Raw genomic sequence first — 21313 nt, 5'->3', positions numbered from 1 at the left:
GGCTTTGGGGATGCTGCGTAACCTCATTATAAGGCAGTTATTACTGGTTTGGCTTTGTTATTAAACTTGTAAGTGCTGGGAGCCTGTCCTGGAGCAGCACCACGCTGTGCTGGGTGCTGTATAAACAGGGCTTGAGGCTACAGTGAAGGTTGGGTCAAGGGTGCTGGGGCAGCTCCAGCTTTCTGGAGGGGCTCGGCCCCCATCTCTGCAGCTCACAGTCCAGCCGGGAGGAAAATGAGTGAGACTCGAGACGTCTGAACGGCAGCTGGAGGCGGCACAGGGACCTGGGGGGGATGTGCGCGGCGGAAGAGGGGGTTGAGCATCAGTTTTTTTTCCCCTGGGAAATTCAGCTTTGCATGTGGCTTTAGGTGTAGTGCCGGCTGAGTTTCTCATCACTGCAAAGGCCTTGAGGTACTAAAAAGGGCTTTCGGTGTCACTGACGATTAGGCGCCGACTACCGCAGGCAGCGTGACGGCGAGGCGGCGGCGGGATGGGGTTTGTGGTTAGGGACCGGCAGCCGTCTGCGCGGAACTCGAGGGAGCGCGTGTGCGCCGAGAGGAGCGAAAAGCCAACATCACAAACCCTGGTGCCGGCCCTGCCGGATACTGAGCCCGCAACAGCACCTCCGCTCCTCATCTGAGGATGTGCTCGTGCTTCTCCACCCACCCCCGCCCTTCTCCGGGGGAGATGGTGGACCCCTCCAGCCCCAAAGTCACATCATTTTATCTTGCTAAGTGCAGCTGCAAACCAACAAGTGAAAATGGAGAGGTGGTTTGCCCCAACACAGAGCCGATGGGAGCTCCATAAAAGAGCCAAGAGGAGCTGGGGTTCCAGCGGGGCCTCGGGGCTCCGTCAGCTCCGGCCACTTCTCTGCCCCAGGCTGACCCACATCCTCGTTATCTCCCCAATCTCACCAGCAGAGCAGCTCCGCTAATCTGCCCGTTTCAGCACCCGTGGTTCATGCTCCCAGACAAGCAAGGCCCTTCTAGCTGTCAGGTGAGCCTTTCCCAGAGCTTATGCAAATGATACTAATTAAAGGCATTCTTATCTGTTCGATTTCCCACACCTTTTGCCTCCGAGGGGGATAGAAAACTTCATGTTTTAACTCCGTATTTCATGGCACTCGGAAGGACTGCCTAGGGAAAGTGTTGGGAAATGCAGCGGGTCACTCCTGATGAGAAGAGCTGGCTTATGCAAGTGTTGAAACACTTTATTATGCATGAGAAACCTTCCAGAAACGGATGACTAATAGCAAAGCGGGAGCAGAGAAAGCAGTGGGAACGCCGTACCAGGCTGGCATGGGATCCCATGTCATCTTACCAGCTTAGCAGGGTTGGGCTGGGTCAGCACTTGCCTAAGAGACCTCTCAGAGTACCTGGCTAGCGATGAGGGAAGTGATGTTAATGATTCAATAAACAGAGCCCTTCCCTCTTTGTGAACCAAAATTCCCCTGCGTGATGCCAGGAACCCAGCGGCAGCCCCGTATTTCCACCAGCTGCATGCTGCTCAAGCTCAATGCCCATAAAAATACCGGTGCTCATGGCGCAGGCGGGTTTGGTGGAAGATGCCCAGGCTGCAGGGCTATGTGCACCATCACGGTCCGTCTCCTGGCATAGCTCTCGCTGTCTGGTTGGCAGACGGGGCTCCCCGGGGCTGGTGGTCGCTGAAGACTGTTGTGTGCCCCAAGAGCCAGTGCTCTCTGGAAGGAATCACAGCATCACAGCGTTGCTTTGGTTGGAAAGGACCTCCAAGATCACTGAGTCCAAGCATCAGCCCAACACTGCCAAGTCCACCCCCTAAGCAACCCCGTGCATCTCATCTGCTGCTTGGGTGGGTTTGCTGGTGCCCAAGGACAGATGTTAGACCATTGGTAACAGAGCAGGAGCAGCAATGTGCACCTTTACAGTTCCCTGGTGCTGGTGATAAGAAGGTCAATGAAAAAAGCGCTTGGCATAAAGAGGAAGGGAAACATCCTGAAAACCCCCTGGGAGGTGCAGCCATCCCCGGGCCTGGCTCTGCACCCAGAGACGGCCTTTGCACCCGCAGGGTGTGGGAAGCTCTGCTGGGTGGAATCACTGAGGTTCTTGCTCTTTGTGCAAGAACCTCGAAGGCGCTGCAGGGCAGAGAGGAATCCAGCCCCGGGCGTCGCTGGAGGAAGAGGAGAGTGTCTGAAGGTCAAAGCTGCGAGTGCAGCAAGGAGGAGCTGGAGACTTGGGAAAAGCGTGTGAAAATATACACGTGGGCAGATGAGCGTGATCAGCTCCTGGCCTGCGTTTGGAATTTGCCAGGTTGTTACCTGAGGTTTTTTCACTGTCCTTCACACCATCTCCTTTCTGAGTGCTTTCTGCTGTGGGAGGTGGGAGGCAGAGCTGTCTGTCCATAACGCCGGGGCTTGGGGGCTGCGTGTGGGTGACTTGTGCTGGGGAGTTAGCTGGCTGAGCCCGAGCATCCTGTGTGCCCATTCTGGGGAGGTTTCTAGTCTCAGTAAGTCCCCGAAAGAAACTCTTGGATGCTCAAGGACTGTGGTTTCACAACCAAAATGAGAGTTGCAACCTCCATCTGGAGGAGTGGCCCTTTCACCAGGTGATATCCATCTTGGAGAGAGAAAGAAAGAAAGAAAGGGAAGAGGGTAGGTGGTGAGTAGGAAAAGAGATACCACTCCAGGTGGCTGTTGAATAGTCCTGTGATATGGCAAGCAGAAGACGCCCAAGGAATTGTCCTGACATGAGCTGCCCGGAATTGCCCCAAAGAGTTCACTCCGGGCACTGGTGTCCTTTGCAGCCGATGTGATACGCTGAGGATTTCCCAAGCCAGAAGCTCTCCAGGCAGAGGGCTGTGTCTCACCAGTAAAACCCTGCCAAGGAGATCCCTCAGCGCTGCTGGGTGATGTTGGCCCATGGCATCTGTCAGCAGAGCAGGCAGAAGGAGCCCTGCGAGCCCAGAGACCGTTTCAGAGCCACCTGCTCCGGGCAGAGCTCAGCATCACCGAGGTGACTCTCAGAGTGCTTGGGAGACGCAGCTTTCAGGGGTGTCAAAGGAAGGACCAAAACTGACTCCTCTGCTGTCTGAACCAGTCATCTTCTACATGTGTTGGGCACCAGCCTATGGACCTACAGCTGAGCTCAGGCCACCATCTTCAGCCAAGCTCATACTGGCTCCTGGGGCCCTTTTTGAGTCCCAGAAGGTTTGGCTCCTGTTCTCTGTTGGACTTGAGTTTTCTTTGAGCTTCTCCGCTTCCTGGGTGGAGGCCCAGCAAGGGGGTGAGATGCTGAGATGTCCCCGAAGCTCCAGGCTGAAGCATCCAGTCCCTCGAATCCTGAGAGGCTCATGCGTCACAGCTGGTGAAATCCCCACCCAGGAGGGCTGGGAGAGGCAGAGATTGTCCTAAACAAAAACAAGCCACCGGACGGGCTGCCAGGGTTGCGAAAGGACGTTTCACCTGCCTTGTCCTCCTTGGCCTCGCAGGCAGGACAGCCTTGCTGTGGGCAGCTGCCCGCCCCGCCGGCCCGGCTTGGGCTGCTGGGGCTGGGGACAAGCACCTTGCTGGGCTCAGGGACCACCGCAGCACAGAGAGCCACACTGGTGTGACATCACAGAGCTGTGACATCACAGAGACGTGACATCACAGTCCTGGGCCACTGACATCACCCCTTCTAACCTCCGTGTCACAGCTCGGTGGTGACAGCACAGAGCAGGCTGGGCTGTGGGGTGTCCCCAGGCGCAGTGGGGGCTGCTGCACATGGCAGGGGGGGTGACAGAGCCCGGCACTGCTGTGCAGCACCTCAGCCAGGATGGGCACAGGGAGAGGGGACAGCGGTGAGGGGCCACAGCGGGACCACAGCTTCGTCTGAGATGGGTCACACCTGCTGCGCGTCTTTGAGGTGGACATGGTGAGCAGAGCCTGGGGAGGCAGGGGGTGTCAGAGCCGCGTCCCCCTGCCCAGAGAGCCTGAATTCGGCCGTGCCGGCCCTCCTGCTGAGCTGGCACATCGGGGGGATCGCACGGGGATGTGCTCTCCTGGCTTTGCCCAGCCGGCTGCACGTGTGCGTGCGGGGGCACCAGCGCCTGCCCGGGCCCAGGCTGATTCACACGGGGCGCTGGAGGCCGGGCTGCCGTGGGAAAGCGCGCCCGCCATGGCTCCCGAGCGCCGGGATTGCTTCAGCGGGGGTGCAGCCAAGATCCATTTCACAGAGGGCAGAGCAGATCTAGGCTGGGATTTACCAGTGACTAAGCGTGTGCTGGCAAGGGCTGCCCTGGCGTGAGAAAGGCAGCGTGGCTCCTCCTCCCAGCTGTGCCTGCTGCCGCTCGCAGCCCTCGGGACACCGGGACACATCGCCGTGTGCCTGGAGCACAAGTGTCATCAAACCAGGGCTGCTATGGGGTCCGCGGGGGCTGCAGCTGCCCGGCCCCCTCCTCTGGAGCTGAACTCACCTGTTTCCTCCCCCATGGCACTGCCAATGTGCAGGATGGTGTGAGCAGAGCCCCTGCAACTCAGCCCCCTTGACACGTCGTCCCTAGGGCAGGGCTGGGATGTGGGGCAGAAGCCGCCATCCCCACCCCAAGCTGGGTGCAGGGGCCAGAGAGACCCCAAGATGTTGCAGGGATGAAGCCAAACCCTTCACTGCCAGGTCATAGCTCCTGCTCGCAGCAGTTGCACCCCCAGGCAGTGTTCAGGGGTGCCTCCATCTCCTGCTGTCTCACCACGCTGAGGATTTTTGCCTTGACATCCACCTAACTTCATGGTAGCCACGTCTAAGCCTGCCAGAATGGATCTGGGGAAACCAAACCTTCCCAAGGAGGAGAAACCCATCCCTTCCCCAGCAGAGAGGGTCCCCGCTCCGCTACCCTTAAAACAAAAGCAAGACCCACACAAAAATCTGCTGCACACCCTTGGGAGGTGATGGTGAGATGCAGAATACTGTGGGGATACGTGTCCCCTGGCAGGAGCCAAACATCCACCCCAAGGCCACCACTCAGCCTGGTCTGTCGAGGTGGCAGGCGGCCCCGCTCGCTCCATCTCTTCCGGCTCGTTTTGGCAAGGTGTTAAAAAATGTTAATCATGATTTTTTATTACAGCTAATTGGAGCTGCTGCTAAGTGGCTTATCTGGCTCCTGAGCCCGCCCCGTGTTTTGGGGAGGCTGAGGGTGGTGAAGGCCCGAAGGCTGGGGAGATGGCGTGGGACATGGAGCCTCACGGCTGGCGGCCCAGGGCCAGCGGGCAATGCCAGAGCAGCCGCGGGCTGCCGGGGCGAGGCTGGCCCAGGGAGGTGTGTTGCCCCTGAATTACAGTAGTGCTGAGTTTCAGAGAAGCAGATGAGTTTGCCTGAGGTCTCTCCGTGCACCCGAGCACAGCCAGGCACTCATGCCCGGCACGCTGGCACCGCTGCCCGGACACCGCACGTGCTCCACACTGCCAGGGCGGGGTGTTGCTGTGGATTTGGTGTTGGTGGTGGAGGGGACTTGAGCCCGTGCCCACACGGGGTGCCTGTCCATGCCTGGCAGGACGGGGGAGGGGTTCATGGAGGAGGGGGCTGCTTGCCCCATGGGTCCCCGCTGTGCCCATCTGGGTGGCAGCTTGGTGGCCAAGTGATTTTGGACCTCCCTATGAGCCACGCGCACCCGCAGCAGCCATTGCCTGCACCGTGCCCGGGAGGTGCCACCCTGCGTCCATCCCGCTGCCAGGCTCAGTGCCCTTCCCCGGTGTGCAGCCCCTTCCCCTGTTGTCACTGTCACGGGGCATTGTGGCCAGCCTGGGCAGCGCCCAGCACGTGTCCCTGGGACCTGCCTGTCGCCTCTGCCCACCTGTTGTAACCTTGTACATCTCAGATGGCACCCTGTGAGCCACACAAGGGCTTTGGGTGGTGACACCTGTGACTCCAGGTCCAGCCTGTGCAGGCTGGGACCTCCGTGGGCTTCAAAGGGACCATCGCAACCCACAGCATCAGCACTGACTCCAGCATCGACAGAGTCTGTCCCATGGCTGCGGGTGACCTCCACCCTGAAAGAAGGAGCCCATCTGTCTCCTTGTGCATCCCTGGATCCATCCATGCTCCTCTTTCTTTTTTCATTAGCTAGGATGGGTCCGGCCCAGCTAATCATGAGCTCCTGGTGCAGAGCTGAGGGAGGGGAGGCGAGAGGCAAAGATGTGGAAAGGAGCCAGTGAGCTCCAGTCCTTGTTAGTCCAGAGAGCTGAAGCCTGGTATCGGCTGGGTCCCGCAGGCTGCGGCGTCACCTTCCCCTGTGCGAGGCTGATAGCAAACGCTGAAGTGACGTCTCCTCTCTGATCTGGTAACTGCTGATCTGACTCCTCAGAAACTCAGGTTCGATCAAATGAGATCATCTTGCTGCTTCCTGGGGTTTTCACCCAGTTTCCTTTCCCCAGGCACCTGGGTTCGAACATGTGAGTGAGGAGGGTGCTGTGCCCTGTGCAGGGTGGGGGTCTCGGGCACGCTCAGCCCCTGCTCTTGGGGAGCTTGCAGCTCACTGCCCACACGAGTGAGACGGGGACGGGCTGGTCAGCCGGAGCAGCGCAGGTTCTGACCCACGTTTGCATGAGGAGGAAGCACCTGATGCTTGCTGTGCAAATCAGGGAATTGCTGCAAAATTCCCTTTTAAAAATGATACAGTGACTTCCGCATCATTCAGGTGCTTCCAGAATCACACCTTGTCCATCTCCACCTGTCTGTCTGTGCTGCCGCTCCGCAGGGCTGGAGCACCCACAGGCGCAGCGGTGGCCGCGGGGGCAGCAGAGCCCGAGCGCGGTGCAGGAGGAGGATACGGGGGGTTTGCTGTGTGCAGGGCCCGGGGAGCAGCCGTGACTCGGTGCCTGGGCCCCCGGGCACCCCAGCGTGCTGTGGCCGTGCCGGTGTGGCAGTGCGGGGCTCTCGCGCTGCCTGTCCCAGGCTTCAGGAACCAGAGCCTGGGCACTGTTTTATGATCAAATCATGCCCAGCCTGGAAAGCATCTGCTGTTTTTGCGGAGGCTGATGGTGGAAATAACCTCCTGCCGGGCCGTGACACTGAGCTCGTTTTCAAACAAATCGGCTTCCCCTCATCCTCCTTCAGGCAGCTGTGTGGGAAGAAGGGGCATCGCTGCACCTCGCCATGAACCCAGCGCTGCTCCAGCTCACACACCACAAACCAGCGGAGCCGCCGCGGGCCCGGTCAGGTGGTGGAAAAACTTTTCTGGTTTCAACAGGTTTTGGAGCAAAGCCCCAGGCAGGGAGCTTGTTCTAGGCGGTGAAGTTATGCACCTCTCTCCCTGCTTGCCTTGGGTGCAGCGTGCTCAAAATGCTCCGCAAGCAGAAAACAGCCCCTAAAAACAAATAGCTGGTGAAAGGTGGTGTGGCACATCCCAGCACCCAGCTCCCATCCAGGCAGGAGGGAGAGAGGAACGCGAAGCTGTCAGGGTGCCGACTGCGATGCTCTGGGGATTCAGTGCTGATGGCTTCTGGGCAAGTGCATCTGGCTGCCAGCTGTGCCCTGGGCTCAGCTGAGGCTCCCGCCTGCAGCTGCTCCTTGGCGCTGGGGTTTGGGAGCTCCTGGGTGGGTTTGGCTCCATAAGAGCCGGTAGCTCTGAGTAGGTTGCTCAGAGACCTCTCTGGGTGTATTTTGTCAAACCAAAGGTGGGGTTAGAAAATGTGACTTGGCACTCATGGTGTTGCAGCTGAGCTAGGCTGAGCAGAGCCAGCCGGGACCCCATGGTTTTGGGGTCTGCTGCCATCCTCCACGGCTTCCGTGAGACAAGAGAGAACAAATTGAAGCCACAGCCTGAACTTTGGGCATCTGCTCCATGTTTTAAGGCAACCTCAGTTTCTGGTGTTTCCTGGCATTGTGTAGGGCTGAGGGTGAGGTCTGCAAGGGGCGGGCAGTGGGACCGGCACCTTGGCATGAAGATGTGGCTAAGCACGTGAAGCAGGACTGCTCTGGAGAACAGGCTCTTGTGGCTTGTGAACCCCAAAATTTCTGCCTGGTGCTGTTCTGCCACCCCCGCCTCATGATGAACGGGACCGGGGGCTGCCCGGGGTGCCCATTGCAGGGCAGGGGGTGTCTGGGGAGCCTGGCCACGCTCTCACCCACCTCCCCCTCTCTGTGCTTCCAGGTGTGCAACTGCAACAAGTACCTGAAGGTCCCGAGGGAGCGGATGCGGCAGCTGGTGGCGCGCAGTGGGCAGGCGCCGGGGGACAGCCCCACAGGTGAGCAGGTGGGCACTGGTGGCTGGGGGGATTCTCTGTCCTCAGCCCCCTCTCTGTGCTGCCCCTGGCAGAGCAGGACCGTCCCGCTCAGGATGGGGGGTCTGTTGGAGGAGGAACAGGGTCCTCTGCCACCAACCTGCCGCTGGGTGCTCACCAAGCACAGCTCCCAGCCCGCTGCCCCGCGGGGGACAGGGTCGCGCATGGGATTGCCCAGCCTGGGGTGGCTGGTGACATGCCAGCAGTGGCTCAAGTGACAGCCTAAGGCCATTGCCTCCCGATGTGGAAAATTCAGCTTGGGCTGCAAAATGCCCCCCAGCTGCGCTGCTGATGGTGCTTTTCCCACCCTGGGTCAGGCTGCGGGAGGAGAGAGTTGGTGCCGCCTGCCTGGGGAGGCTCAGGGGGCTCAGGGTCGGGGAGAGGCTCCTCCATGCCCTGACACCGGCTGCATTAACCCCGCTGCACCCCTCCCCACAGGGACACATGTTTTGTTGACGAGTGACACTGACCGCAGGTATGCCAGGATGGGAGCGTGCCCCTCTTGCTGCCACAGCCCAGCCCAGGCTCTGCCCCCAGCCCTCGCCTGCATCACTTGTCGTGCCTCAATTTCCCCATCTGCTTGACAGGAGAGAGCAGTGCAAAGCAGCGGCTGCCAGTGCTCCCAGCCAGCTGTGGCTTTGCTGGGAGCTGCACGTGTGGTTCTGGGGACAAGGGACATGGTGGGGGGGCTTTTCCCATGGTGCTGGCAGCCTGGGAGTATTGCTCTTCCCAAAAGGCCGGGACATCCTCCTCTGCGGTTTCTCTGGTGAGGGCACTCACTGTGTGTGTACCCAGCGACCAGCCGGGCCTGTTCAGCCAGTTTCAGAGTATGGGAAATAGAAATGCTGTGGTTTGCGTTCAGCTGTGTGAGCGGTTTCCCCTTCCCCCTTCGGGTTGGGGACGACGGAGCTGGGGGGGCGCACACAGCACTGTTGCTCCTCCATGCAGACTCTTCAGGGACCACCTTGCTTTACGCTTTACACCGTGTCTGCAACACTCCATAGCTCCATCGTGCCCTGCAGCCTCTTGCCAGGTCCATTATGTCCCCCGGGGGTTTCATAGGGCAGGGCCCCCGTCCGCTGGGACAGGGAGGAGCCCTGCGCTGGACACGCTGGGCATGACCTTCTCAGGGGGCATCTTCCAATGGGAACATCCTCTGACATGGAGCGATCAGGGACCACAGCATCCTCGGGAGGTGGGTGTTTTGTTGCGAGAGAGACATGCAATAGAAGCTGTGATTCCTGGGCAGGTGGGCACAGCTGGGCAGGTGGCACCTGACCCAAAGTGAAGACCCCTGGGGACTTGCTGGGGGGCGGCCCCTGTGCCCCAGGGCTCCAGCCACCCTGGCGTTTCCATTTCTGTTGAGATGCTGGTTGGGGCTGCTGGGATTGAGAGCGTCAGCATGAGTTCAACTCGGTTGTCCCCAAAAAGTGCCACTCTAGGTGGAAGAGTAACAGGGGAAGGGTGTGATGACGATGTCCTGCTGTTGCTTGGTGGGGATAGCAGTGGTGATGGGACAGGCTGGGCACCCGGAGGAGTGGATTCATAAGGAAAATCTCAGTCGTTCCCTGAATTTCCTTTGCATTTTTCTTCTGGAGGGGGCTGGCAGCAGGGACCTGCTCTGCCCTTGGCTGTGGTCCAGTGCACAGGGGGCGCTCAGCACCCACAGCCCCCAGCTGCTCACCCACACCAGGACTGGCCCCCGCTCCGTGACTCCAGCCCTGTCATCTCATTTGTGTCATTGGGCACGGATTAACCCCCGGGACCATGGCCAGATGCTGCTGCTTGGCAAGAAAACGTCCTTTCCCCAGGCAAGGGGGGAACCTCCTCCCGGGGGCACCACCCCTGCAGGAGGAGCAGGCAGGTGCAGTGGGACCCGCGGATGCTGCAGCACCACCAGCTGTGGATGGGGACAGATCCTGCAGGACCAGCCCCTGACCCAAACCTGCAGCTGCCCAGGTGCTCCCGGGTCCCAGGGTCTGGCGGTTGACAGCCCAGGGCTGCTCACGATTTGGCTACAACACTTGGGCCAGTGCTGCTCCATTTGGCTCCCAGGTTTTTATGGCAGGGCTTCCAAGTGATGAAAGGCAAATTATTCACCCTGTAATAGCTCACTCCAACTTGGACCTAGGACTTTCCCAGGTTTTAGGGAATGTTTTTCCTGACACAGCCATATTTTCCCTGTGTGAGGGATTTGATGGACATGCTGGAAATGGTTTCAAGCCTGGACGGCTTTGCCCTGTGATGCCTTTTTGCCAGTGGGATGCTTTGAGCTGCTCGGGTGCCTGGAGGAGGCAGGAGATGGGGCAGAGAGGGGCAGCAGTGCTGTGGGTCACCATGTAGCACAGGCAGGACCTCACTGGAGGCCATGGGCAGCGTGTGGGCTCCCAGATGACCCAGGGGGATGGGATGTGGCATGGGCTTTTGTCTGGCCTGGGGAAGCTTCTTGCTTAGTCAGTGTGGTAAAACCAGCTGGCGTGGGGCCCCAGTGCTCAGGGGATGCTCTGCCAGATGAAATCTGGTCCCTGGGAAAGACGAGGATAGAGCCCATATGATCTGGTTGGATTCGCCAAACAGAAAAGGCTGTTTGTATCATAAAATCACCCCTTGCCATCTGAAGTATTTTGCAAAATGTGAAAACAACTGGTTCTGCTTTTCTTCGGGCTGTGCTGCTAACCATGCTGGAGAGAGGCGGAGGAGAAGGCACAGTGGCCAGGGGCCCCAATGGGGACCCCGATGCAGCAGCCTGGGGAGCCCCAGGCTGTGTGAACATCGTCCCTGAGCAGCTGCCAAAGCTGGTACTCAGCACCAGTGAGATCTGCACTACCCATCTTCTCCTCCAATCTCGCATCCCACAGGAGCAGGATGAGCCCCGGGCAGCCCCATGGGCAGCTGGAGGAGCAGCTGGGACACCTCTGTGCTGGGCAGCAGGACGGCGTGGGGCTGGTGGGGCTGTGAGCAGCCCAACCCGGGCACCCCCTGTGCCCCAGCGGAGACTCAAGGTTTCTGTCCTTTCCTGGCTGGAAGGCGGTGCAGGCAGCACACAGGCAGGAGGGAGGGAGAGCTGCCAGACCGCAGTGCGGGGACAGCTGAGCAGTGACTCCGAGCCAGGGTGACACCGGTATGGTACCGAGTCCCCTCTCTGCAGCCACCACCCTAGGACAGCTGTGGGCATGGGCTGGTGGGACCCACATGCCTGGGCCAGGGCTCCAGTGCAGAGCAGGAAGAGGCCACTGCCGCAGGGGCGGTCCCTGTGCTGTCCCAGGAGGGCTCTTGCACCATGGAGCAGCCTGTGCATCCTCACTGCCTCAGCACCGACCCTGGCGTGCAGGACAGGCCAAGGCACCCAGACCCGTTGGGCTGCTCTGCACATTCCTGCAGGGAAGGGGACAGGTTCCCAAGGGGCTGCACCCATGGACCCAGGGGCTCCCTTCACCCTCAGACAGGACACCCCCATGTATTCAGGCTCTCTTCCCTCTGAGGTGCAGCAGGGTGACAGGAGCATCTTGTCTCCAAGCAGGGCGGATGGGGATCAGGGACCTGCAGCCCAGGACTGGGGTGGGGGCTGCGATGGTGAGACCAGCCAGAAACACCCCCTGGGTTCGGCTGAGCTGTGCTCTGCCAGCTCGCCCTTTTCAGAAGAGTTTTGTTTGCTCATGTGAAAAACAACTGCTGGGCTGAGAAGCCAGCAACATTTTGGTGGCTGCAGGTCTGCAGAGCTCTGACCCCAGCGCTGTGCCGAGCGGGAGGAGCTGGGGACCACTGGGTGCTCCCGCGCGGCGCTGGGCGCAGGAGCTGGCAGGGTTTGCTCCTGCTGTGGCACGGGGAGATAACAGCAACTGAAGGTGCCTCTTGCCTTGAGATCATCCTCCCCCTCCGCCCTGGGAACATCTTAAGATCGTGGCTGGGCTGCAGCCTGGGTTGCACAATCCCAGGTCCTTTGTCCTTTGCTTATCTACCTTATTGAGGAGGAAAAGATAACCCAGCATCTCCAGTGCCCTGCAATCGAGTGCGTTTCTCAGGCTTGTAACTCCTCTTATCGGGTTCGATCTCTCACTGTGGCAAGGTTTCCCATGCACCTTTGTACTCCAAGAATGCTCCCAGGTCTGCTTTCAGCCTTGTGCAAAGCCTTTACGATGTGCGCTTTCTCCAAAACACCTCAGCCTTAATTGCCTAATTACGGACGAGTCTCCCGTGTGTGTGGTTGCGATGACAGCTGGGTGCGGCTGCCGGGCTGGGAGAAGGGCTCTCAGCTTGCACAAGCGCTGCCAGACCCCGGTGCCTCTCGGGAGGTGGCAGGAGGCTGCGGTTCCCACTGCGGAGCTGTGGGGCCAGGGCCAGGTCCCCGCCTGAGCCAGCTGGGACAAGCACCTCGCCCCAAGGCCTTGGTCTTAGATGGGGTGACACAGAGGGACCTGGGCTAGAAACAGAGCCTTTGGGGCAGGGTTTTGTGCAGAAGTACCCGGCTCCCACATGGAGTTTGAATGACAAGATAGTTCCCCAACAAAGAAACCCCGAGGGTGCCCAGGGCTCACGCACATGGGGACGGGTTGTTTCCAGCCAAACCGGGGCTGCGTGGTCTAGGCAGACGAATGGGCACAGGTTCACAGGAGCTTTGCCCTGGTCCTGCTCTCTCCTGGCTTCCCAGGCCCTGCTGTGCCTGGTCCTGCAGTGAGGGGTCCCAGCAGCGCTGACCCAGGATACTGCACTGCGCTCAGCAGATTAGGCTGTAGGGACTACAGGTCACCAGTGTCACCGTCACAGTGGCCTCTTAATATGACCCCTGCACCCCTTAGGGCCTCTCTGGGGCAGGGGAGGGCGAACATCCTCCTGCCCATTACGGGCCCTCCATCCCTTCTGCTGGCCTCAGCCCCAACATCTACAAGCAAGACCTTGAAGTGGGACACGTGAAAGACACCTGGTTTTTGGGCACCAGGAACCGTGCAGTGCCCTAGGACGAGAGATGTGGCTTTGCCATGGGTCCCCACCACCTCAGTGTCAGTGGCTGGGGCTGAAGGGAGCGGGTCCCTCCCGGGCCGGTGGGGCTGCTGCTGCACCCCACCTGGGGCACGTGGCAGCGGCTTGGGCACAACGTGGGGCTGCTGCTGACCTGAAAAGCGCATCTCCTGGGCTGCAGAGTTGGGGCCCCACTGCTGAGGGGGCCTTGCTCAGCCAGGGGAAGAACTTGCTGCAGAAACTGGGGTCCTGCAGTACCCCCTTTCCCCTGGCTCAGCCCCCGTCAGGCTCTGTCATCCCCAGGGTGACCCGGGCAAGACGGGGAGAGGTGAGCAAGAGGCAAAAGGGCTTTTTATTTTTGAGATGTTTTATAATAGGATTATTAGTTCCCAAGAGGTGTTTCAAATTGATTTGGTAAGGAAGCGCTTTCATTTCTCCTCCTCAGAGATGCGGTGGGAATCCAGCCTTTGGTGCGAGCCCTCGCAGAGCTCTGGAAACCATAGATCTGAAAAACTCCGGGCACGCTGGACAGACACACGCGGCTCCCCCATCCCCACGCACCCCCAGGTGCCTTTTGCTCCATCTCTGGCGATGTGGAGCATCCTGGTGAGCCAGGCTGTGCCTTCACTGGGGAGGGCTCTGCCTGTCTCAACGGGGGGAAAAACCTTCTTGAAAAAATCCCCCTTTCCCCCCAGGAAAAGCCTTTTATTCTGGGGGATCTGACCCTTTCCCAGCACGGTTTTCCCTGCGTGCCCGGCTGGCACCCAGCGCCTGGCGCCCGGTGGCCCTTTCACTGCAGCGGCGAGGGGAGCACAGGATCTTCAAAAGCTCTGGAAAGAATTTGGTGGGAGGGGGAGAAAGGGTTTTACAAGCTCCCATTCAAAAATGGTCACTTTGAAGTGATGTAGCATTTTCAACCCTTTGAAGAGCCACAATTAGGAGGGGGCTGGTGCAAGCGAAAGGCAAAATTACTGGGCGACCATCACGGCCTTTCTCTCCCTGGGCTTTTAAGGGATGAACTTTTCTTCTCTTTTTCTCACAGGCCTGGGGGGTGGGATGGGGGTGTCTGGGGGAGCTGGAGGTTTCCCACACCCCCATGGTGGGGAGGAGGGGGACTGCGTTTGGCTTTGCCCACCAGCAGCTCGGCGGCTGCTGGAGTGTGTCGGAATGGAGAGCAAATTGCCCAGGATTCCTGCAGGAATCGAGTGTCCCTGCGCCGGCAGGGCTGGCTATGCTGCCAGGTCAGGCGGCGGAATTTTGTAGGCTCCACGGTGGGGAAGGATGCTGCCCATCGGTGCTGGCTGCTGGCAATTCCAGTTGGATCTGAAAGTCCCAACGAAGCTGCAGGTCCTGGGGGCCGATGCGGAGGTCTGGTGCGTGAGAGCAGGCGCAATAAATAGAAAAGGGGAAGAAAGGCAGATTTGTGTCCATGTGTAATAAACTGAAGAAAAACAAGTGGTGGCCCAAGGTTGTGCAGGGAGCCTGTGGTTCCTGTGCTTGGAGGCACATCCTGCAGCTTGGGCTCCTCAGCGAGCCGGTCCCTCCATGGCCAGGCTGAGGCCACCCTGTGCCACCGGGTCACCCAGGGCAGAGGGGGCGAGGACGGGGTGAGGGCAGAGGGTGATGGGCTCTGTCCAGGAGAATCCCCTGGGAACGGGGCTCCTCCTCAGCATCCCCGCTCGGGCCGGCACAGGGATCTCCTGAGAGCAGCCCAGGTGCTTCACCACATGCCAAAAACAGGAGAAAAGGGGAAACTGAGGTCATTCTTTTTCCTCTGAGAGGAAAGGATGAGGAAAGGATGAGGCGCAGCGGATGAAGGAAAGGCACGTTTGTGAGCAGGGCTGTGGGGCACTTGCCCAGGGCACAGCGCTGGTGAGCCCAGCTCTTGGCCAGCGGCTTGGACTGAGCTTGGGGCTGCGTCCCCTCATGTTGTGGCAACAGCCCCCGAGCCTGTGCTGCTCCTGGGCTGCGTGTTGGGCTGGGCTGGGCTGCAAACCCACCCTGAGAATGTCTCCAGTGACAACCTTGACCCTGCGTGCGGCTGTTTGGCTGCTGGGAAGTGGGGTGACCGTGCCCCACCAGCTTGGACTGGTCATCTGCTCTAGGGAGGTGTCAAAGGTCTTGGGGGGCCCTGGGGAGCCCCCCTGAACGGGGGCTGGTGGGAGCTGAGCCCCTGCGCCTTTCCCTGGCTTGGCTCTGTCTCTCCTGCAGTGGCAGGTCCAGGCCCTGCTGGGCAGCCAAGGGAGGGCTCTGCTGGGATGGAGCGGCCATTGCAGGGCTGTCCGCAGCCTTTCTCCCAGTAATCCCCAGCATGTCCCAGCTCCGGACAGCACTGAGGTGCAGGGAAGAGACTGCCAGGACTGCTCGTGTCCCTCTCCAGCACAGCTGGCTCCCGACAAGGCTCCCTCTGATCCTCCAAAGGGGCAGGCTGGGTGCTCCGGAGGTGCCGCTGGTGGGACGCAGGATGCCTTTTGTTGTCTTAATTGATGCCTGGGCAGGTCAAGAGACCCCCTGTCAAAATGAGTCATCCCACAGCAATAACTGCAGCCATGTCCCCGGCTGCCCGTGTCCTGATGAATGGCGGCGGCTCAGCCCTCGGCTTCCGCTACCGGATCCAGCGACCTGCTGTGCCGCGGCGGTGGGGCCTGCACCGGGCTGCCGGCACTGCCGGGGTGTCTGTGCCTCTTGGTTTGTGACGGCAGCGATCTGCCCGCCCCGCAGGCCGGGGCCCGGGGGCTGTGGGGATGACTCAGGGGACACGAATCCACATGGTGCCCACCGAGCCCCTGGCCTGGGATGTGATGGGAGGTGGGTGTCACACGTGCCCCAATGCCCAATGTCCCTGGGCTGGGCCAGGAGAGTTGTGGGTGTTGTGAGCAGTGCAAACAGCTGTTAATGGTGGGTTTTAATTAAAGCAGCAGTGAGGGCTTCCCTTGCTGTTTGCTTGCTCTGTAACGCAACCCAAGGGGGACACAGCCCATCTTGGGGACCAGCCTTGCCCGACCTGCTGCAGGGAGGCAAAACCACTGCAGCCAGTACAGCAGCAGCGCTGGTGTGGTCACTCAGAGCGGGACAGCTCCCGAAACCACGGCAGGGCCTGGCGGTGGCAGGTCACGGTGGAGATGTCAGAGGTGCCGAGGGGCTGCTGGGGAGCAGGAGGCTGCACGGTGCCACGCTCAAGGCAGGCAGGTGGTGGGCTCTGGTGGCCACGTTCTCCCAAATTCATGGGGTGCTCCTCCCTGGGATGCACGGCAGAGCCCGGACTTGCTGCAGGGATGACATGTCCCACACAAGGGTCAGTCGTGGCTGAGCACAGACCGCACTCATCACACGAATGGTTTACCTGCTGTCTCCTCTCCCCACAGGCTGCCTGGCGAGGAGCGAGGACGAGCCCGGCCAGAGCTGCGGTGCTGCCACCCCGCACGGGGGGCGGCTGGAGGGGCCGGAGCAGCGCGGGGCGGCCGCAGCGCTGGCGGGGGGCACAGCCCTGCAGGTCGCCGCCATCCCCCCCGGGGTGCTGGACAGAGCCGAGCTCACCGACTTCTACTGCTGCACCGGCTGCGGAAAGGTGTTTTGGGAAGGGTCCCATTTTGGACGCGTTGTCTCCCAGTTTCAGGATGTTCTTGTTGCCACTGGGGATGAGCAGAACATCTATGAGCTGAGCTGAGGGGCTGTGGGGGCTCGGGATGGCTCCACAGCAGGACGGGGACCGCAGGGATGTGCTCCCTGGGGAACGTCAGGAGATTTTGGGCTGTGGGTTTGCAGTGCAGGGCTGGGAGTGGGAGGGGTCTCCTTTCTGCCATGGAAGGGACTGTCACATTTGCAGTGATGGTTCACAACAGCCCAAAAATACATGGCCTCCATGAGATCATTAAATCAGAGGTTGATGGAGAATGGACCCTTGGCTTGATTTCTGCCTCCCTCCAGGCTGGGCATGGCAAGAGGGCGGCAGATCTCTCCAAAACACTACCAGACAGTGCCGACGCCACGGCACCCATCAGGCTGCAGCACCCTCGCCCCAGTGCCACCCTGCTATGTCACTCATGTTGGGCACCAGGAGCCACGTCCCCAACAGCAGAGCAGGGCCAAGAGCACCTCCAGTGCCCTGAGCTGGGGACACACGTCACGCCATGGCCTGTCCCCAGCGCCCCCTCGCCCCCTGCTCCTGCTCTCCCGGGAGCTCTCCCGTTGTTCCTCAGGGACCATGGGGGGCACAGGCCTGGGCGCCGGGGGGTGAGCACTGCTGAGCACCCACAGGAAAACCTCTGGGTGCAGCACAGTGCCCGCTGGCACCTGCATCACCCTGGAGCTGGGCCTGCCCAGCAGAGCCAGACTGGTGGGGGGGTCCCATTGCCTGGCAGCCTGATGGGGAGCAGCATCCCCTGCCCCCCCAGTTGGGGCCGTTGAGTGCCCAGGGCTCTGTGGGACACACACAGGAGTGGCAATGAAGTGTGTGGTCACGCCATCGCCAGGACCGGGGGCCGTGGGGGGAATAGCTGGTGTCCAGCAGAGGCTGTGGGGTCGATGCAGGCGCCAGGCTGGTCCTGCTGCTCTGGCTGCTGCCGTCAGATGCCTCCTGGCCCAGGAACAGGATTAAACTGCTCCACCTGCAACTGAGGAGCATTTGCAGAACTCTTCCCCTAACCCCGGGTAACTGCCAGGTCCTGACGTTATTGCTGGGAGGGCCCAGGGGGCTCTTGGCTCAAGTGTGACATTTACGGGCCAGGGAAGCGCTGCCTGGGCAGCTTACGCTGCAATTCAAGACTCGCTTTCCCTCTCCCAGTGCTCCTGGCCATGCAGTGCCAGGGGCTCCTTTCTCCCCAGGGACATCTCACCTCCCAGCTCAACCCTGTGACAAAACTAAACGTTTTCCTCCTTAAACATGCCTTTTTCCACGAGCCTCTGCCTGGATTTTAGCGCAAGGGACACTGAATGGTGGCTGTCCCCACAGCTACACCCGTCTTCTCTCCCCGGCAGTCTCCGCTGAGCGCTGGCCATGGACTCAACCCCCTGCCACCATGGCACAGCATCCCTGGTGACATTCCCCATGGTCACAGTGTGCCGTTTTGTCCCAATTTCCATCAGAAGATGGCAGAGAGCAGCACGACCCCTGTGCCCATCCCCATCTCCCTCACAGACCTGCCAGGACCACCCCCCGCCCCTTGTTTGCTGCTGCTGAGCCTCATTTCTTTCAAGTGAAGGCAGAAAATAACCACACATCCTTCACTGGAGCTGATTGGTGTTGCGGTGGATGCCAGCAGCACCACAATGGCTGGCACTGTCACCACGGCCACATGCACGGCTGGCACTGCCTGTGCGTCGAGGTAAGGCCAGGCTTTGGCAGGGCAGGGTGCTGAGTCTGACCCCTTCCCGTGAGGACACGCTCAGGTGTGAATCTGGCTCTGGCCAGATTGGTGGAGCTTGGACAGAAAGCCTCCTCCCTGGCTGAGCATCACCACCATCACCACCATCACCACCATCACCACCATCACCATCATCACCATCATCACCATCATCATCCTCACAGCAGCATGGGCTGGCCTGTGCACAGGCACCAGCGAGACCTCCAGCCCTGGCTCTGCTTGCGGAGCGACAGACGCTGCAACACCGCGGTGCTGGGGATCTTGACACCGGCTGCTGCACATTTGCCTTAAATCCACTTTTTCCCTCCTCCTAGCCTGGTTTTGGGGATCGCAAAGCGAAACCTCCCTGGTCATGGCCCAGCCGGAGGTGTCCATGCCCAGCACCATGCAGCCCCTGCGCATGGAGGACTTGGGGACCGTGTCTCCTGCTGCCGAGGCTTTGGCTCTGTGGGGACACTGGGTCTGGGGGCATTGCCCTGGGGAGTTGCTGCAGTCTGTCTGTCTGTCCCCTCTGTCCCCAGGGCCCAGGGAGCTCCCCTAGCCCAGCCATGCAGCAACACTGCCCTGGGGGCTGGGGGCCACTCCCCCCAGGCCGGTGGTGCAAGGCACTGGGACTCGCTATCCAAAAATGGTCTGGTTGAGTGCAAACTTCCTTCCCATCACCTTCAGCTCCTCCTTCCCCATCTCTCTTGGTTTGCGCTGGAGATGGGCAGAAGAAAAAGGGATTTTCCCATTCTGCTGGAGGCTCTCAGGGCCCGGGCCACCTTCCTGCATTGACACCTCCAGCCACAGTGATTATTTCTCCTAATGGGGTTAAAATTACTTCTGCTAAGCTCACCCTCAGTGGCCATCATTTTTCCATCCATTCTTTCTGTTTCCTTCCTCAGTTGTCTACATTTTTACATATAACCTGAAGGAGTTGTTTCATGTCCTGGTTTCCCAGCCCTGCGCTCTCTCTAGGTGTTAATGTGTTTTTCTTAATTCCCTCTTCATCTAAAATGGGCATTTCCTCTCTGCTCTTACCCCCAGGTCATTTTTATCACGTTTCTGGTGCAACAGTTTGGGCCAGGCAGTGTCAGCAGAGGACAAACTGTGTTCTGCTAAACTGGCATCTTTAAATATACCTGGCCTGGAGCACTGGCAAGTGCTTGTGGGGTTTCTGGGGCTGGAAAACTGGTACGTGGATAAACCAAATATCCACTTTGCAGGTGATGATACAGCCAGATGGAGACACAGACTCTGGTTTTATATGTGCTGGGCGAACCTCCCTGTCTTTGGGCCATACTTGCCTTGTCACTTCATCCCTCCATCCTTCCACCCCTCCATCCTTCCACCCCTTCATCCCTCCATCCCTGCCCATGGCCAGGCTGGCTGCCTGAGGTTGCCAGGACAGTTTTCTCCCTTGAGCCCTTCACAAAGCCCTCAGGTGTCTGGGCTGGGTGGCAGGAGACCTGCAGAAAGGGACACATGGGATCCCTGCTGGGGGACACTCAGCACCCACCTGGGGCACCCACTGCCCTGTGGCTGCAGGGATCTGGCCCCTCAAGGATGTTTGACCACTCTCAGCCTTGAGCTGGTGCTCTGGCTCTGGGGGTTTTCCTGTTGTCCCTGTGTGTCCAGGTGACCTGTTCACTGTCTGGAAGCAGAATGTCCTTACATTTACCCACCTCTGGTGCCAGGACCCTTGATGCTCTGCAGAACAACCATGGCTCCTGCAGCACATCAGGTGCCTCCTCGTGAACACTCCTGGCTCGTGCTCTGCCATGTCCGTGTGGGCAACCAGACCCCCAGCCCCCTGGGGACCACCTGGGGACCCTAAAGAGTGTCCTCTGAGCAGAGGGAGGATGAGGCTCATGCTTTGCCAGCAGCCCCTCTACACCAGCGTCTGGTGGAGGCACCGGTAGGGTCACCCCAGCTGCTGAGCACGGGATGGCCAGCGCCGGGGGCTGAGCAGCCCCACGCAGACTTATCTGCGTGTCAGCATCCTGCTGCTTCAGGGTTTGCTCTGGCAGGGCAGAAACTGGGGATGAAGTAAAGCAAAAGTGCTGCAGAGTCCCCGCAATGAGAGGTGCTTCATCGCGCCATGAGACCAACCTCTGCAGACCCGCTCTGGGGCAAGGTTCTGAGTCACACCAACAGCTGAGTTACCCCGGCCCCAGACAGGAGTGGGGAGGTGAGAGCTGTGTCCCTGAGCCTCCAAACAGCTCCTCAGCCAGCCCGTGGGCATTGCTGGGCTGCGCTCGCGGGGTTTGGGGAGCTGTGGTTTCACGTCCATCTGCTGCTGTTTCCATTGTGGAGGAGAGCTGGTGAGGGGACAGCGGGGCACGCTGACCCTGTCCCTTGCCCTGGGGACAGCTCCTGGCCACACAGCTGCCTGGAAGGGCCCCTTCCCTCTGACCCCTGGGGACAGCTGGGTCACCTCCTGGCCACCTCTAGGACTTTGTCTTCCTGCCATCTCCATCAATTTGGAGACAAGCTCTTGGGCTTACTGCTGGCAATTGACTGCACTCGGGCAGGGTCACCATGGTGGGACTTGTGTTAGGAGAAGACCAAGCCGGGGCAGATACCGCTAGGTCGTGCCTACATGGGGGCACGGCACAAAGCAGCTCCCAAGGGGTTCATCCGGCTCCCGGGGATGGAGCAGTGGCTGAGACGCAGCACAGCACCTCCCTTCGTGCTGCCCGCAGGAGGTGAAGCCAAGGTTGGGTCTGTGCAGAGAGGTCATCTCCAGTCACAGACACAGTTAGCGTCGAACTCCACATTG

At 60.1% G+C, this 21313-nt stretch overlaps 1 protein-coding gene across 1 annotated transcript in view; it reads left to right on the top strand.

Moving 5' to 3' along the window:
- Positions 1-16921, top strand: part of EXD3 (exonuclease 3'-5' domain containing 3) — a 296792-nt gene extending 279871 nt beyond the window's left edge. The window contains exons 21-22 of the mRNA XM_080355777.1: positions 8101-8194; positions 16552-16921. Coding sequence (XP_080211903.1) covers positions 8101-8194; positions 16552-16853 — 396 coding nt within the window. The 3' untranslated portion in view covers positions 16854-16921. The remainder of the gene's footprint in view (positions 1-8100; positions 8195-16551) is intronic.
- The last annotated feature ends 4392 nt before the right edge of the window (positions 16922-21313 follow it).

This window comes from Nesoenas mayeri (genome assembly GCF_963082525.1).
Source record: "Nesoenas mayeri genome assembly, chromosome: 18".
NCBI classification, from domain to species: Eukaryota; Metazoa; Chordata; class Aves; order Columbiformes; family Columbidae; genus Nesoenas; species Nesoenas mayeri.
The sequence above is the reverse complement of the archived record's forward strand: the minus strand, read 5'-3'. Positions and strand labels throughout refer to the sequence as shown.